General features: G+C 39.8%; 1 protein-coding gene across 1 annotated transcript in view; it reads right to left on the bottom strand.

Annotated features, from left to right (window-relative positions):
- Positions 1–19,632, bottom strand: part of CTNNA1 (catenin alpha 1) — a 186,080-nt gene that overhangs the window by 101,586 nt on the left and 64,862 nt on the right. The window contains exons 6-7 of the mRNA XM_038552316.1: positions 13,793–14,062; positions 11,114–11,317 (exon numbers count right to left, since the gene is read on the bottom strand). Coding sequence (XP_038408244.1) covers positions 11,114–11,317; positions 13,793–14,062 — 474 coding nt within the window. The remainder of the gene's footprint in view (positions 1–11,113; positions 11,318–13,792; positions 14,063–19,632) is intronic.

The following is a 19,632-nucleotide window of genomic DNA, read 5'->3' as shown; positions in this document are numbered from 1 at the left end:
TCCGCAGATGCAGATCCTGGTTTACCTTGTTTGTGGCTATGCTTCATTTACCATTCTTTTGTTTCAAGGAATTTTGATATTTTTGCAAGATCATCACCCATTATCCCATCATCATCATTTTACTTGGTCTTGTTTGGCTCTCTGTGCCTTTTAACAGGTCAGGTGGAAAGGCAGCCATTAACGAATCTGTTTTACCATTAGGAAAGAGCTCCAGGGAAGTTAATTTGATCAAGCTTAATAAATTCTATTTTCTGGAAACATCATCTTATTGCCCACGGTCTATGGCATCACTGAAAAGTACCAACAGGAGTAGCCCTGGACTAAAACCCAGAAGCCTTGGCTCTAGTCTTGTCTTTACTTGGGTATTATTGTGCCCAAGTTATCCCTACTTCCAGGCTGTTTTGAAAATAGGTGGCTGAGTTTTAGTTCTCTGGTTAAGAATGAATAAACGCAATCCACTCTATCACACTGACTACACTTAAATCCACGGACAGAACGCACAGAGTAGCAATCTGAGAACTGAAATGAGAAAGGGCCAAATCCACAATTATAGCTGTACACTGCAACACTCCTCTCTCAGTAATCCTTAAGAGCAAGCTGATAGATAGATAGATAGATAGACAGACAGACAGACAGACAGACAGCGAGGCAGGGTGGGGTACAGAGAGAGAGAGAGAGAGAGAGAGAAGCAATGTATGGAAGAATTGAACCAATTGGATCAACCAACACCATCAACCAACTGGATCTAATAGACATTTATAAATCACTCCATCCAGAGATCCCTGGGTGGCTCAATCCAGAGATCCCTGGGTGGCTCAGCAGTTTAGCGCCTGCCGTTGGCCCAGGGTGTGATCCTGGAGTCTTGGGATCGAGTTCCGCATTGGGCTCCCTGCATGGAGCCTGCTAATCCCTCCGCCTGTGTCTCTCTGCACCTCTCTCTCTCTCTCTCTCTCATGAATAAATAAATAAAATATTTTAAAAAAAAATCACTGCATCTGACAAGAGCAAAATTCACCTATTCTTTCCAAATGCAGATAGAACATTCACAAAAGTAGCACTGGCTCATAAAACAAATTTTAATAAACAACTTAAAGAAATGAAATTATTCAAAATATGTTCTTTGGTCATATTAAGTTTTAATTAAACTAGAAATAGCTGGGATCCCTGGGTGGCTCAGCGGTTTGGCGCCTGCCTTCGGCCAAGGACATGACCCTGGAGTCCCGGGATCGAATCCCACGTCAGGCTCCCTGCATGGAGCCTGCTTCTCCCTCTGCCTGTGTCTCTGCCTCTTTCTCTGTCTCTCATGAATAAATAAATAAAATCTTTTAAAAGGGGGGGGGGGGGAGGAAGGAGGGAAGGAAGGAAGGAAGGAAGGAAGGAAGGAAGGAAGGAAGGAAGGAAGGACTAATGAAGGACGTGAATGGAAGGGCTTGCTTTCGTGGTGTGCGTATGGCGTTTTCCTGTTTCATCTCCCCCCCTCTCATCTCCCTCTCTCCCTCCTCTCCTCCTCCCTACCCCCACTCCCCTCCCTCCCCTCCCCTCCCCTCCCCTCCCCCCCTCCCTCCTCCCTCCCCCTCCTTCCTGTCTTTCTTTCTTCTTCGTTTTTTCCCTCTCCCTCCCCCTCCCCTCCCCCTCCCTCCCATCCCCCTCCCTCCCTCCCTCCCTCCCTCCCTCCCTCCCCTCCCTCCCCCCTCCCCTCCCCTCCCTCCCCTCCCTCCCTCCCCTCCCTCCCTCCCTCTCCCTCCCCCTCCCCCTCCCTCCCCCTCCCCTCCCCTCCCCTCCCCTCACCTCCCCGCCCCTTCCACCTACACCTCCCCTCCAATCCCCTCCTCCTGCCACTCCCCTCCCCTCCCTCCCCTCCCGCTAAACCTCACCCCGAAAAGCACTAGCTACCTTGTTGTGGCTCAGTTGGTTACATGTCTGCCTTTGACTCAGGTCATGATCCCAGGGTCCTAGAATCAAGCACCACAACAGGCTTCCTGCTCAGCAGGGAGACCACTCCCCTTCCCTTTACTCATGCTCACTCGCTGGCTCTCGGTCTCTGTTTCAAAATATATGTAAAATATATATATGGTGGAGCTTATGACTCTTGGTCTCAGGGACATGGGGTTTGAGCCCCACATTGGGTATAGAGACTACATAAAATCTTTAGGGGTGCCTGGATGGCACAGCTGGTTGAGCACCACGGACCAATACTGCTCAGGCCAAAACCGAACAGAATTTGTTTCTGTTCAGATCACGGTCTCAGGGTCCTAGGATTGAGTCCCACGTCAGGCTCTGTGTCTCCTTGGGATTCTCTTTCCCTCTCCCTGCTCCTCCCACTTGTGCACACACACTTGCTCTCTCTAAAATAAATAAATATTTTTTAAAAATAAATAAAATCATTCTTTTAAAACCAAAAATCCAAGAGAGTTATGGGACTAAAGGATCTAAGTTTACTTTTAAAGTTTTCCTGTAACACTGTCCAGAAACTGTGGGAAAATAGAGAAGAAAATTTATACCGGCTGTCACCCCACCACCTAGCGACAATTACTAACAGTGATATATTTAGAGATTTAACTTTTTAATACAAAAACATTTTTTGATATAAAATCTTTTCAAGCCTATCCATCTGAAGAACATAAGGTAAATACCAAAGATAGTCTAACAGAGGCTAAAACTTGATCTGCAGCCTGACACTGGGCAGGCTTCCATATCTACTCCATCATCCCAATCTCAAGAGACCATTCCACTACTGTTCCATTAGACCAGCACCATTTCATTCAATACATAAACATGTGTCTTTCTGTATATAAAAGGTTAAAAACTTGCCTGTTAAATACTGCAATTCATAACACTAGAGTAGCACACACAGGAAGAACCCTGAACCTCTTAAAAAGCAACACAAAATATATCTTGGGGAGAGGTCCTCCTCAGAGTTAAGAAGGTCTTTTAAACCTCTTGCCTTCCATGGACAGAAAAAAAAAAAAAAAAAAAATCACACAATGTTTGACAACTAGATTTCCAAATTAAACAAATGCTGCTCCATCAATAGAAACAAGTCCTACAACATGCTCAAATTTTGCATTCAATGCAACATCTATTTATGTTTAAATTCTCTCAAATATGCTGGGCAGCTCACAGAAAAGCTTACACTAACAAATCAATAAAATCATATCCAAGCACAGCTACAGAATTATGGACTAGCAATACAGGTGAGATCAGATTATACGAAACCCAAAGGGTCAAACCAAGATGGAAATCACAGCATGTTGTATAACAAAACTTAGCTGCATAGCTGCACATCACAGAGCCAAATGAAACATCTATGACACTCAAGTCACATCAGAAAGCCTGGCTTGGGAGGACACTGTAAAAAGCTTTCCTGTTTGGCTCACTTCAAGCAGCTATACCAGACCTGGGTTTATCTTATTTAGGGTGGAATATTTAATTTCAGAACAGTCGTTTATAAAGCAATACAGTGGAAATATCCGTAGCCATTAAAGAGGATGATGTAAAATCACATTTGCTGTAGTAAAGATGCACACACAATGATTAAAGTATTAAGAGCCCAGACTTTCAGGTCAGAGATCTCAGCTGTATGTGTATGTATTTTTGAGCAAATAACAACTTATAGGGATCCCTGGGTGGCACAGCGGTTTGGCGCCTGCCTTTGGCCCGGGGCGCGATCCTGGAGACCCAGGATCGAATTCCACATCAGGCTCCCGGTGCATGGAGCCTGCTTCTCCCTCTGCCTGTGTCTCTGTGTCTCTGCCTCTCTCTCTCTCTCTCTCTCTGTGTGACTATCATAAATAAATAAAAATTAAAAAAAAAAAAACTTATACACTTATTAAAAGGCAGTAAAATAGGCAGTAATATGTGTCTTTTAGGACAATGGCTGGCCTGTGGTATACAGTATAATAGTATAGATATTCCTTATTTTTATTGTTAATAAAAGAAGTGGTAAAAATAAAACAGATATAAAAAAATAAAACAGATACGTGTATACATACACACATATGCACAATGAAGCTGTAAAGCTGGACACGAAAAATAGGTGGTAGGATTACATGTGACATACAATGAATTTAGAATTATAATCAGAAAAAAAGTAAGCTATTCTAATTTTGAAAATAAGAAATGCAGCTACAAAATAATGTAGTAACAAGCTCTTCAAAGACACCAAAGGCTGGGAAGCTCAAGCTAGGCTAAAGTGATTCCGGGAAGGCATTTGCAAAACTGAGAAGAGATTAGCATCTAAATTAAGTGCTTCCCTTCACTAAAGTAACAATATATCTTTGAAAGTGAATATTAACTGCATCCTATTCATACATTCCATATCAAACTATTATCCAAATCAAATAAAAATTTTATGCCTGCTATATTAACATAATCAAACCCCTCAAATATATACGCAGTACAGTACCCAAAAAATGCCCAAGTTATTGCATTCCTCTTTTAGGATCCTAATACCACTGCATCCAGTGTTTTGGGTTTGGCCTGAGAACAAAGAACAAAGACAAAATTTATCTTCAAGCAAAAGCATCCTTGCCAGGTTCTAAGTTGTACCAATCTTCTTCTGTCTGAAACTATACTTTTAGGTATAAAAAAAATACAAGCTATGATAGCTACCATGTATGTATATGGTACCACTTTTGGACATTCAATGAGGTTGATGTTAAACTCTTATGTACTCAACTGGTTAAGTTATCCAGTAGTCAGAACTACTGAAGAGATACATAATGTGACCAACCAAAAACTACATATATAATTTTAAATTTTCTAGTAGCTGTAAATAAAAAGAAACAGGTAAAAAAAATAATTTTAAGAAGAGATTATATTCAACCCAATATATCCAAAATATTATGATATTGAGATATTTTACATACTTTTTTATGTACTCGGTCTTTGAAATATGGGGAGTAGTCTATACTTATAGCACATCTCAGTTTAAATTAGTCCTATTTAGGTACCTGATAGCCACATCTGGCTACTGGCTACCTACCACACCAGATGGCACAGAGCCAGAGCTACTCAAGCTCAAGCCCAAAGCTTTTTCTCACCAATTCTAAGTCCTCACTTCAGTCAGTCAACACATGTACCATGAACTGGCCAAGACTGCTCAGGCCAAAACCAAACAGAATGTTTCAAAGACTGGCGGTCTTCTGTTACTTCAGATACCGTGTTAAGTATTTTCAGATCTGGGGTATAAGGGGTAGGGAGGAGGAGTTTTGTTTATTTTTTGAGAGGTCAGAGGGTTTGAAGATGAGTGTGATAACAAAAACAAACAAGCATGGTCACAGTGAATTCTACCATTGGGAAAATCCAAAGCATGTGCTCCTGCACCTGGGTGGCTCAGTGGGTTAAGCAGCTAGCCTTCAGCGCAGGTCATGATCCCAGGGTCCTAGAAATGAGCCCCACTTCTGGTTTCCTGCTCTGTGGGGAACCTGCTTCTCACTGCCTCTCCCCTGGCTCATGCTCTCTTACTTGCACTCTCCGCCACATAAATAAATCTTTACCAAAAAAAAAAAGGTGCATGTTCTAATAAAAGAAGAAAGGAACACATGATGATCAGCATATCCTTCAGCAGGAGGAAGAGTGTGAAATGTAAAATTCAACTACATAAAGTACAATGCTCTTCAGAACATTTTTCACTGGCATTGAAATAACTTCAGAGAACATTCTAACACACAACTGCACTCTAAAAGTCAGCCATGTATTTAAGAAAGAAAAATTTTAACCCATTAATCTGTCTGTTTTAACCCATTAACATAATGGTTTGAACCCTAATTATATAATATTTTGTTTATAGACCAGAGAACATTAAAAGGACTAAGATTATTTTAAAACTAAAAAAAAAAAAAAAAAACGATACATATAAGAAAGGGAATGTATATTCTTAAATGTTAACAATAGTGGTGGTTCAGTAATTTAATGCATACGTATGACTTTCAATTATGAAAAATAAACAAAGTGGTAATTTTTTTTCCAAATTCAATTACATTTCCTTTTAATTTCAATCTATTCACTTTTAAGCTTTTAAGATTAGACACTCATCCAATCATCCAAGCTTTTTTTTTTTTTTTTTTTTTTCCTCTACAACTCTCCCAGGAGTAACCTCAAGCTGACAGAGCAGGAACAAATTAAACTTAACCACAATCACCACATTTCATTCCAAGGAAATGTGGAAGTCATTTGCAGAACTTACAAAGATCCACTGAATGTCAAAAGACCTCTATTGTCATGCATCTGAGGCATTTCCATAATGTTCAGTAAGTAGGGGTCAAATGCATTACTTTTAACATCAATATCTCTTAGCTCTCAGTACAGTAAGTTAGCAATACAGCCCAGAGTAACCTCCAACTCTAAACCACAATGCAAGCAGGAGCATTAAGGCTGTTGGCCTCCTGGACCTTGAAGCCTCTTAAAAGGCAGTTTGGCTCTCACCTGATGAAACAAATTTAACTCTACTATAACCTAGGACACCATTTCCCCCACTGCTTATTTCAGAGTAAGTGGTTTAAATTTTTCTACAAATGTCATCCTACACTGAGAGATGGGCAGAAGTAGTGGTAAACTGCCCATGGCATCGTTGCCTATAACCTTCTAGAATGTGAGGCAGCAAGCATCTTTTTTTTTTCACTAATATCCCAGCACCATGAATATGCATGGTTCGTTTTATTCATCCGAAGTCAGCATGAGTTAGTCTATAAAGCAATCACTTACTGAATATCTTTTCTAGTATTATACCAGCCCCTGAAAATATTTTTTAAATAACTCATCATTTATTCATTTTAGAGGGGAGAGGGGAGGGGCAAAGAGCAAGGGAGAAAGAAAAATTTTTAATATATTTTAAATTTTTTATTAGAGTTCAATTTGCCAACATATAGCATAACACCCAGTGCTCATCCCATCAAGTACCCCCCTCAGTGCCCGTCACCCAGTCACCCCAACCCCCCCCACCTCCCTTTCCACTACCCCTTGTTCATTTCCCACAGTTAGGTGTCTCTCAAGAAAGAATATTTTAAGTAGACTCCATACCCATCCAATCCAGGCACTCCAGTTCCTGTCTTTTACAAGCTTAAACATAGTTGTAAAATTATATGAATAAAGAAAATATAATTGAATAACAATTCAAGGAAGTCAAAACTTAGGTACAAAACTTCAAACAGCAAAGGAATAAAACAGGATGGTACAGTTTCAAATAGCCTTCAGCAAACAGATGCAGGGGAAAAAATGTGGGCCTTGAACAAGAGCAAGTTAGGTTTTAAAGACGTTGGAAGAGGGTGGCTCAGTGGTTGAGCATCTGCCTTCAGCTCAGGGTGTGATCCCAGGATCCAGGATCGAGTCCCACGTCAGGCTCTCTACATGGACCCGGCTTCTCCCTCTGCCTACGTCTCTGTGCCTCTCTCTCTCTGTCTCACATGAATAAATAAATAAAGTCTTGAGAAAAAAAAAAAAAAAAGATGAATTCTGGATGAATCTCAAGATAATGATATAACAGTAACGAACCAGACTGAAGGAGTACATACTGAATTATTAAATTTATATGAAACTCCAGAAACTGCAAACTGATCTATACAGCAAAAGCAGACAGGGATGCCTGGGTGGCTCAGCGGTTGAGCAGCCTTAGGCTCAGGGTGTGATCCTGGGGTTCTGGGATGGAGTCCCATATCCGGCTCCCTGCAGGGAGCCTGCTTCTCCCTCAGCCTGTGTCTCTGTCTCTCATGAATAAATAAATCTTTAAAACAAAAAAGTTCCATGTACTGAACCAATTTTAATTATGCCAGATTGTCTTAATTTTCCACATAATTTTTTGTATAACTTTAAGAGAAATAATCAAAACTTAAAGTGAGCCATTTCTTAAAAATCAAGGTAGAGCTGACCCTAAAGAATGTAAAACAGGGCAGCTCGTGTGACTCAGCGGTTTAGCACCTGCCTTCCTCCAGGTTGTGATCCTGGAGTCCTGGGATCAAGTGCCACGTCAGGCTCCCTGCATAGAGCCTGCTTCTCCCTCTGCCTGTGTCTCTACCTCTCTCTCACTCACTCGGTGTCTCTCATGAATAAATAAATATTTAAAAAAAAAAAAAAAGTAAAATAAATCCTCTCTAAAGACGCCTCAGGGGATCCCTGGGTGGCGCAGCGGTTTGGCGCCTGCCTTTGGCCCAGGGCGCGATCCTGGAGACCCGGGATCGAATCCCACGTCAGGCTCCCGGTGCATGGAGCCTGCTTCTCCCTCTGCCTGTGTCTCTGCCTCTCTCTCTCTCACTGTGTGCCCATCATAAATAAATAAAAAATTTAAAAAAAAATTTAAAAAAAAAAAATAAAAAAAAAGACGCCTCAGGTTTCCCAGCTAGAAATAACCTCATCGTCCACGCAATCCCCATGGCATTTTAGTAGTATGATGGCACGCCCCATAAATACTCTGTAGAGATCCTGTATTAGAAGGAAAAGATCACTGCCTCATTCCTACTCTTACTCAGTGCCCAGCACTCTACTTTGCATCTGACACATACTCAGTTATGAAATCAGCAATAGGCAAACACTGCTGGTTAAGTTCTGGTTGTCATTAAGGGTTCTAAATGCTTTTGAAAGCTTCCTAAATGAGCAAAAATCTAACCTTAGTTGCTTCTGCTTCTTGCAGACCCTATGATGTTCTAAGCTTTCAAGCGTGCTTCATTGCCCTCCTCCCTGGCTTTATCTTCATTCTATCATTTTTGACAGCATCTAACTTGTTCAGCATTACGTGAGTCAATACAAGGGAACTAAATATTTTTATCTTTAAGAAAGATCCAGAGACCATCTTCTAAAGTACCATCTGGGGATGCCTGCGTGGCTCAGTGGTTGAATGCCTGCCTTCAGCTCAGGGCGTGATCCTGGGGTCCTGGGATGGAGTCCCACATCGGGCTCCCCACAGGGAACCTGTTTCTCCCTCTGTCTGTAACTCTGCCTCTCTGTGTCTCTCATGAATTAATAAAATCTTTTAAAAATAAGATAAAATATAATATATTCTGAATCTCAAGATAATTTCTTCCAAAACCTCCACCATAATCTTTAAATTTCAGACAAAGATCTTTGTTCTAGCTTTTTTACATAATAAATGATACATAATAGTGGTGTTATGGTCTCCATCTCTTCAAGTATAAATGAATGCTTCCTACCTTAACTTTACATCTGTGCCACAAACTCAAAACAGTATTTGTATGACACTCTGGAAAGAAACCAGAAGGTTACTCATGACCAGTGATGACTAGGCCAAGACCCAACCAACCCTAAGACTCAAGAGATCATTAAGAAGCTCTCAAATGCAAAATGGTTAGGAAGCTCTCCTATAGAACAATATGAAGAAATTTATCACATATCCTTCCCAACCAAAGAGATTTCCTACTCATAACTACATTTTTTATTTTTATACTACTCCGGTACTACATGTGATAGCAGATAACTGACCCACACACATACCCTGAGTCCTTTGCTTCCCTGTTTAAAACTCTGAGATCATGAACCATCCTTCAAATTATCCATTTTTTATATTTTCTGACTTTCAAGCTTAGGTACGGATTTTTAAATGTGCCCCATATTTTCACTCTGACTTATCAACGGCTTTTTCCATTTGATTTAACTAAGCCTCTAATCGCAATTTTCTGAGGTAGACTGCATATGATCAAAACATGGCTATGGCTTAAAGAAATTCAAGATGCTTCACTAATTTCACAATATGGTAGAAAAAAGATAAACACACTAAGGCGTTCATCTTCACCCTAGGAATTCCATCATGACTCACGATTATACTCACTTACACAGGCTTATATGTGAATACGATGTATGACAAATGAATAAATGAGAACGTACTAACATCTTTCCCTGAAGAGCATTAAAGAGACAAAAATCACTAGTGAGAACTAGTTTGTATTGTTCTCTTCCCTTTAAAATAATTTTATATAAATTTTATTTAACGTACTCCTTTTCTGTGACAGTAAATATTAGGTACAAGGTCTAAATTACAGTAACTCTAAGCATTAAATAACTGGAATGGCAGAAGTATTAGGGAAAGAAAAAGGAAGGTAACGACGAGAGATAAAAATCAACAAGTGCAGTAACATCTACAGAAAAAAAAGGTTTTAAAGGACTGGTGTTTAAACACAAACCTTAAAAATTCAAAATCACTACTCAGTCTGCCTAATATAGCTCTAGTTGGTAATTACCTCTTTTGACATTCTATATGGTTCATGAAAAAAACTACCAACTATAAATATTTTCAGCATTCCCTTCTGCCCAAAATTAGATAGACGCCTACAGGTGATAATGAAATTTTAGGGATACTGAACGTCATTATCCTTAGGACATGGATGCTGAAGTATTTAGAATTGAAGCAACACAATGTCTGCAACTTACAACCAAATGTTCAATGGAAAAAGAGGTTATGTATATCTGTATACAAATACACCATTCATGTGTACACACAAATGTGCACATGTATCTAAGTGTTAACTGGTGAATCTAGATAAAGAATAGATGGGGGTAGCCTGGGTGGCTCAGCAGATTAGCGCCACCTTCAGCCCAGGGCATGTTCCTCGAAATCCGAGATGGAGCCCCCCACATCGAGCTCCCCGCATGCAGCCTACTTCTCCCTCTGCCTGTGTCTCTGCCTCTGTCTCTCATGAATAAATAAATAAAATCTTCAAAAAAAAAAAAAAAAAAGATGGGTATACATTGTAGGGTTTTTACAAGTTTAAAATTTTTCAGTATAAAAAGGGATCCCTGGGTGGCGCAGCGGTTTAGCGCCTGCCTTTGGCCCAGGGCGCGATCCTGGAGACCCGGGATCGAATCCCACGTCGGCTCCCGGTGCATGGAGCCTGCTTCTCCCTCTGCCTGTGTCTCTGCCTCTCTCTCTCTCTCTCTCTCTCTGTGACTATCATAAATAAATTTAAAAAAAAAATTAAAAAAAAAAAAAAAAAAGCTAGGAAGAAAGGGGAACCATAGAAAGCCCCTTTTTCATACAATCCTTGAAAATTTTGCCCCATCCTAAACAATCAAGGAACGAAGAGCATATTTGCCACTTTTAGTTAAAACATGGCAGATTCAGCATTTGTTACAGAAAACTCTCACTTCAAAGAAAAGTTCTGATACTCACATTGCCCATGTATTCTGAGAGCAGGTCCTGCAGGGCCTGACGGACAGCATTACACTCTGCCACAATTCTCTCACGCCGGTCATCACGTGTGCAAGACGAGTCAGCCATGAGGGCGGCCCCACTAATGATACTTTCTAGACGTTCCTCCAAGGAAGGTCTAAAGCGCTCCTCGCTGAAGCTCAAGGGGTCCACAATGATTTGTTTCTGCAGAGAAAATGTTATTGAATCTTAGGGTTAATCTCTGTCCCCTCCATTACTAAAGAAGGTGACCATAGTGTTGATAAGGAATATCAAGATTTAATACGAAAATTCCAATGCCTAAAAAGAAAGTTATACATCTTGGTAGACGACAGCTGCACAATTTTGCCTATGGTAGATCACTTCTCAAAGAAGGCACTGGAAGTAGTATTATCCACCTGAATGGGGCCTCGGTAAGATATATCACATATGCCAACACAAATACGTCAGCATAAAAATAATGTTCACACTACTGAATCTGAACATCTCATGTCAGCCTATACAGTAGGAGTAAAGTTACCACATGAGAATTGCAAGGAAAAGAAGTTAGTTCTCTTTTCTACATACAGAGTATAAAAACGACATTAGCAGAACTGTTTCACAGCAAAAAAAAAACCACAACACTGATTTCTATCCTTTAAGTTTCAGAACAGAATGCATTTAATCATTTCTAATCTATTTTCCTCATCTTACACATCTCATCATACTTTTAAAACAATGCAGTCTCATATTTATCCTGTTATATCTAAATTAGGGGCTCTCTTCACTTAAAGACTTCCAGGTGAACTTTAAGAGATGATGGCAATCCATCCCAAAAAAGCCATTCTGTGAGATATGACTGCCCCAGTAAGAATAAATCCTTGCTGTCTTCTCTTCACTCCCCTGATTTCACTTAAATCCAGCTTTACCAGTGATGAGTGAGGTCAGGTCACAAGCAAGCTTCAGGTACAAGGTCAAACATCAATACCCCCGGGACAGCCTCGCTTCAATTTTTCCATTTAATACAATTTATCCTCACACTGGCAAATGTCTGTGCAAATACTTTGCCTTCAATTTTTCTTTATACGGACTATTCTTACTGATTTCAAATACCAAGTTTTTTCTTTAAAAAGAGCTTGCCCTTTTCCATTAAGTATACATTTTTTCTTTCCATTCCCAACAACCCTCAGTTTCAAAACTGAACATTCAATGCTTTCAGTTCATGATTAACCTACATTTTAGCTGACCATTTTTCTTACCAGATTAAGTTATTACAAGAATTCTCTGCTCAAAATTCAATCTACAATGCCTTCTGACCAATAGGACTGAGGAATGAATGGTCATAGAATCCTAAAACAATCATTGAGCTCCAATGGGCCTGTAATCGTTTTGTCCAACCCCCTCATTTTATGAAGTCTCACTCTAGCCCCAAGAGGTTAAGTAGTCTCTGACAGTTACTACTTAAGTTTAGGGCAAAATATAATACTAAATGCCTTCAAAGAGGCCAATACCTAAGACTGCCAAATTTGAGGTGAAGTGGGTAAAAGTGTCAATACATCTTAAAATGCAGCATAAGAGTTTACTATAAAGTCATTTAAGGTTTAAGGCTTCAGGGTAAAAAGTCAGTTCTAACATCAGAGTCCACAGAATTAACATTATCTTTATGATTTATGAAGTCTTAAATCAGTCATGTATATCTGCAATGATCACCCTTTACCCAAGCCAAAGTAAAGGGTGAGACGAAAGAAGAAAAGATAAAGCAAAGGAAAACTGTTAAAAACAAAATGCACTCCATTATATAGATTCTCTGCTTCAAAGCATCCCTACTTATGAAAAGACGCTGGCCACGTGGAAGGCAATTTTCTCTTATGTCAACCCCCACACCCCCCAAAAAGAGTAACCCAACAGTTGGTATAAAAGAAAACAAAATTAAAAAAAGAAATCTTAAATTGCTGCCATCTACTGGAAGCCATGAGGCACTGTGGGTAGAAGTTTTTAAAAAAATAGAAAATAAAAAAATAAAAAATAAAAAACCACCAAGAAAATTAAGATTAGAGTTGATATATAGCAGAGTATACAGAGAACATATATACAGAACAGATCCAGGGCATCAGCTATAAAAGATAATTATATGAAATTATGCTGAGAGTACTTTATGCCCAAATTTGCTTCTACCTGATTAAATTTTATATATTACTACAATTTAATCATTGAGAATTACATCTAGGCAGACAAGTAAGATTAACATGACAATACTTCTGTCATCATCACTTAAAACATCTGGGAAAAACCCACTAGACTGTGAGCTCCTGGAGGACAGTCTCTCCACGCACTCTGCCTCTATCTCCCAAAGCTTTACATTTGCCAAAAAGTTAAAATCTTGGGTGAAATGAACTAAACTCATATTCTCAACAGATAAAGACCCCACGGGAAACATAATTTTCATAAAGGAATTCAGAAGTTCAACAGAAAAGAAAAACAAAAAGAGGGAAAAAAGATGTTGTAAGCCAAATCAACATCAAGTAGACTGATGATTTCTAAAATTTCTTTTTGACATACAAATTGCCTCAAATCTAAGTAGGAAATGAATTTTCTTAAGAAACCATGATCACATTTCCCTAGAAATCTCTTAACTTTGGGCGATGGTCAAGAACCTGAAGTTTCCTCCCAAGTATAACTTACATCAAAATTATTGAGCGCATATGCCAGTTCTCCTCCTCCTCCACCCGGGTGCTGGGAAGCATCATCTGATGCAGTGGCTTGGGCTGCATTAGAAATGCCTGTGACCGCTTGCTGCAGCTGCTTATATATCAGGTCTCTGTTAGCCTTATAGGCTGCAACATCAGGGTGCTGTAGGCACGCCTGGGATGCAGTATAGAGGATTGGAACGTTTTTCTGCAAGATTCCTCTGGCTGCAGCCATCTGATCACGATGGCCCACATCTTTCAGTTCCTATAAAACAAGTAATCATAAAAACATTTGTCAGTAAATGCTGAAAAGTGAGAAATGCTACTAATTAGATACAATAGTTTCATCAAGAGTCTAGCTTCATAACAAAGGAGGTAGCACGGGTTATTAGGTAAGAGTTCAAACATGACCAAACCACACAGATCTGAATTTGAATCTCCAGCTCTACTTTTCCCTGGCTATTGTGATCTTATTTAAAAATCCTCCTACACAAGGAAGCATCTGATTGGCTCAGTGTAGAGCATGTGACTTTTGATCTCTGGGTTTTTAAGTTTGAGCCCCATGTTGGATGTAGAAATTACTTAAAAATTTTAAAAATCTCTAAAAAATAAAATAAAACCCCCATACTTGGTTTCACCTTCTATAAAATAGGAGCAAAAATATAGTTCCCTAATTGTCCTGAGGATCAAATGGGATAATGCATCTAGCATTAAAGCACCTAGCACAGCACTAACTAAAAAGTAAAACTTAAAACTGAGTAACACCTTCAGCACAACTAATCCAACCAATTCCAACCAAATTAGAAAAATCATTCAGAGACTATTTAAACGAAGGAAGATTTAGTTTGAGTATTTCTCTTTTACTAAATTGTAAAAGTTCACTCTAAGAGTTTTGTGAAACTTGGTCTGGGATACCACAGATGTACATGAACTATACAAATCAGCCAAGTGAGGATATAGCAGGCTATTCTCTCAAGTACACAACTCTGTCCCCCTCCTTCCCTCCCATTTCCTCATCCCAAAGATGGCCTTAGGACATGCATCATTAAGCCATAAAGCTGAGGCTCAGGTGTTCCATGACTTTTATCCAAAAGTTTTTATTTCATCTGTAATACTCTATATACATGTGGTCTTAAGTGAAACTGTCCTTTCTCAATTTTCTCTACCCTATAATTATAATCCACAGTTTAAAAAATTTGAAGTTCCTGGCATGATTTCCAATACTTTGTAGGCTGAATGGATACACTAAATGACAAATAAGTGATACCAAAATAAGTGACAAGCAAGATAGGAAGAGGATATTTCTGGTACCATTGTTACTGAAAGTGTTCAGAATGGGGGGAGAAACATTTGTCTTTAGTAAATGTGGATTACCACCACAAAAGAAAAATAGAAGTAACAATCCTAACTGACCACCAGATCAGCTCTATTTTATGTGTGAACACAGAATTTCAATGTTAATTGCACCAACTAAATCCTACATTACAAATTTAAATGTCTTTTAAAAGAGTGTTATATGTGTAAACAGTAAGAAAAAATTAAGAAAGGCCAAAGTCAATAACTCAATTTGAAGTCTGACTTAGCCATTTAATGGCTCATCTTTTTTAGATGAGTTCCTAATTAAGCATTAGAGACACCTAAGTGGCTTCTTTTTCTTCTGATCCTTCATCTCACAATATATTTTAGGTTTGCATCTTCATTCAAACCTTGTAGAATATGACAGCTTACTTTTCCTCCTAGAATTCTTTTCTCATTTGGAATCTGAATTTGCAAATAATAGCTCAGAGTACTCCAAATGCCCTGTAGCACAGTACATTAGGCTAAATATTCAGAAACAGGACCCTGTGGATTTAAAAAATCAGCGATTATTTCCAGACTCAAGCTATGACAGGGGGCCAAGGATAACCATTACGTTTAGCTGCATCTGTTCTGTGTGGCATATTCTAAATGTCTCGCCCTCACCACCACCTCAGGGCCTTAAAGTCTTCTAGGAAGGCATTTGCCTCTAAGTACTTGTATTGTCCTCTGTTTAATAAAATGCTTTGCAATTAGCTCTGGAATTCTTCCCTAGGTATTTATAACCTAGATCAGTATAGTCTCTTATAAAAGTTACCAAAGAAACCTCTGGTCACCTGAAGTTAGTAAGTGCCACAATTACTACTCAACACTTGACTTTCCCAAAGCCACTGCCTGCCCTGGTGTATGAGAACTTCTACCTTTCTACAGACTACACTAGGTAAAAAAATATGCAGAAACAGGAACCCATGGATTTAGAGAATTGATGATCATCTCAAGACTCAAGGTGTGACCTAACCATTATGTTTAAGCAGCTAGTATACACAAGCATGTGGCATTTTCTACGCTTTACCCACACAGAATTTATGACAGATAGACTATTTACCAAATTGGGGAGGGGAGAATGTATTTTAATCTATGGTGAAAATGACAACTAAATATCATCATTTGGGCAGCCCCGGTGGCTCAGCGGCTTCACACCACCTCCAGCCCAGGGCGTGATCCTGGAAACCTGGGATCGAGTCCCACATCGGGCTCCCTACATGGAGCCTGCTTCTCACTCTACCTATGCCTCTGCCTTTCTCTCTCTCTCTCTGTGTCTCTCATGATTAAATAAATAAAATCTTTTTTAAAAATTAATTAAAAAAAAATAAATATAATTTGTCCTAACTGCTAACATGTTCTGCTTTCTCTAAGAACCATGTTTGCCATGATACAAAGAAACTAGATTTTGTTAAGATAGGAAAATGGACACTATCACAAGACAGCACTATTTACTATCTATATAGTGGTGATAAGTAATCTGTATTGGTGAAAAAAATGAGCTGAGGAATTTAATAGATTACTTACGAAACTAGAGCCCCTTAATCTACCTTAACCTTCATGATTCCCAAACTTTATCAATCCAATTATGTTTTAGGGCAGCCGGGGTGGCTCAGGAGTTTAGCGCCGCCTTCCGCCCAGGTCGTGGTCCTGGAGACCTGGGATCGAGTCCCAGGTCAGGCTCCCTGCATGGTGCCTGCTTCTCCCTCTGCCCGTGTCTCTACCACTGCCCCCTGTCTCTCATGAATAAATAAATGAAATTTTTTAGAAATAAATAAATAAATACATAAATAAAATCCAATTATGTTTTAAGCAGGTTCAGGAACAAACTGAAAACAAAGAAATGACTGCTTTCTACATGCTTTTTGAACTAACCATAACAGGCAGTAAACAAGAAACAAAAGCTAAGTTCTAAATAATCTATAGCACTCTCCCTACCCAAGAGCTAGAAAGTCAAGTAAAAGTTTCCTCTCCTTTCCTTCTTAACAATATAAAATCGTAGCCATACACGCATGTGATCAGATATCTTATCTTGGATTTAAACAATCATACTTAAAAAGAAATGGCCTGCTTGGGTGATGCAGTTTGTTAACTACTGACTCTTGGTTTCAGATCAGGTGGTGATCTCAGGATTGTAAAATCAAGCCCTGAGTCAGGCTCCACACTCAGCACAGAGTCTGCTTGAGATTCTCTTTCCTTCTCCCTTGGCTACTCCTACTCATGCTTTCTCAAACAAATAAATATATCTTGGGGTGGGGGTTGGGGGGGCATAGGCAAAACCATCCAGGCCTGATTATTTACACTTAAAACACATGACTAGGGCCCTGGGTGGCTCAGTTGGTTCAGAGTCTGCCTTTGGCTTAGGTCATGATCTTGGAGTCCTGGGATGGAGCCCCGCATAAGGCTCCCCACTCTGTATGTACCTGCTTCTGCCTTTCCCTCTGTCTGCAGCTCCCCCTTGCTTTTTGTGCACATGCTCACACTCTCTCTGTCAAATAAATAAAATCTTTTTAAAAACACACACATTACTATCCATTACGACTATGTCTGTTCAGGTTTTAAGAAAAAGAAATCATGAAAGCCAGAGTTCATAGACTAGGTAAGAAGCATTATATTTTTAGCAAATATCTCAACAAGCTCTATGTACCTGAGTGGGTAGAATGTAAACATCAAAGTATTCCATCTCTAGCAGGCTGAAGAGACAGAGTTGACTGCAAAGGCAGTCCTCACAGCAACTAGGGTCAATGCCTCTGCCATTTATTTTACCCTTACAGGAAGAGACCCCAGAGCCTAATGGAAACTCAACACTTCTAGAGAGCAAATTATACTCCAGCCCAAAAAAATAACAGATTAGGACCAAACTTAGAATCCCATTCCAGGATGGATCTGCAGTAGAGAAAAGTGTCTTATTCGCTTTTCATTAAATATTTAGTAAACACTACCACATCTGGGCAATGATCTAGGCACTAGGAATTATAACAGCAATTTAAACAGACAAAAATCTGCCCTGCCCCTGGGGCCAGACAGCCTGGGTTTGTTTGTTTGTTTAAGATTTTATTTATATGAGAGAGAGAGAGAGAGAGAGAGAGAGAGAGAGAGAGAAGCAGAGAGAGAAGCAGGCTCCATGCAGGGAGCCCAATGTGGGACTCGATCCCGGGACTCCAGGATCACGCCCTAGGCCAAAGGCAGGCGCTCAACCGCTGAGCCACCCAGGTGTCTCCAGCCTGGGTTTAAAACCTGGCTCCACCTGACTACATTAATGACCTTGCCAAATTATTTAACCTCCCTGTGCTACAGTTCTTTCATCTATAAAAATGATCAATTTTAGTATCTACTTTATATTACTTTGTGAAGATTAAATGAGTCTGTATTAACAAAGAGTTTATAACAGTTTTTAGCACATAGAAAACACCTTTTTAGAGTTATTCATTATTATTTTCAGCAACATCCTTATTACCACCACCAGACCATGCCCCAGAAAAACCTTAAGGAGAAACAGATAAAATTTCAAAGAGCCTAAAGATCTTATGAGGGTTAGCATTTCCTCAATGGGTGCTTACTGCTTAAATGATACAAGGGCAGCTAAAGAAGCCAGTATAGGGGCACCGGGGTGGCTCAGTTGGTTAAGTGGTTGCCTGTGGCTCAGGTCATAATTCCAGGGTCCTGGGATGAAACCCCACCTCAGGCTCCACACTCAGCAGGTTGTCTGCTTCCCTCTCTCCCTCTTCCCCCCTGCTCATGCTCTGTCACTCTCTTAAATAAATAAAATCTTTTAAAAATAATAAAAATAAAGAAGCCAGTATATACATCACACCCAAGTATCGCTCTTTAGTAAATACTCCTTTTTTGGACTATGGGCTGTCTGCAAAGGTAAGAGTCTCCATAAGAAGGTAAATTATTACATACAATGCCTGAGGAAAGAAGAAAAAGTAAAAGGCAAAAACAGTCTAAAGGACTAAGCACACAGCAGTACAGGAATCCTGCCAGAAAACACACTGTGAAAAAATGTTACAATTACTGAAGGAGACCAGTGGGCAATATCCAAAAGGGAGAATGAAGTTTCCACCAGGCTGGGATCTTAGGGTAAAATGATTAGGCAGACATTTAATTCCCAAAGAAAGCATTACTTTACAGGAATACACACCAAGACCCACAACCTACAAAAGAGCATTTTATGATCAGGAGGCACAAAGGAGCCCACAGCCAGCCAACTCAGACTCTACTGCAGAGGGTTAAGGCCAAAGGTTTAAGAATTAGGCCCAAGGAAAACTATAAATGACCAGGATATACTATAAAAACAAGACAACTATGCTATAAAGGTATGGGGAAAGTACAGGGAACCCACGAGGCTGTTAAGACACTTAGGCCTGATGAGACAGGGAGGCAGCAGTCACCAGAATCCAGGGAGCAAGGTGTGTGGAGAATATCCCCTGACAGGAGCTATGACTTTTAGCCACCCAGATCAACAAGCAAGATGGGAACCAGGGGAATGAATCC

The sequence above is a fragment of the Canis lupus genome, chromosome 11 (assembly GCF_011100685.1).
Source record: "Canis lupus familiaris isolate Mischka breed German Shepherd chromosome 11, alternate assembly UU_Cfam_GSD_1.0, whole genome shotgun sequence".
NCBI lineage: Eukaryota > Metazoa > Chordata > Mammalia > Carnivora > Canidae > Canis > Canis lupus.
The sequence above is the reverse complement of the archived record's forward strand: the minus strand, read 5'-3'. Positions and strand labels throughout refer to the sequence as shown.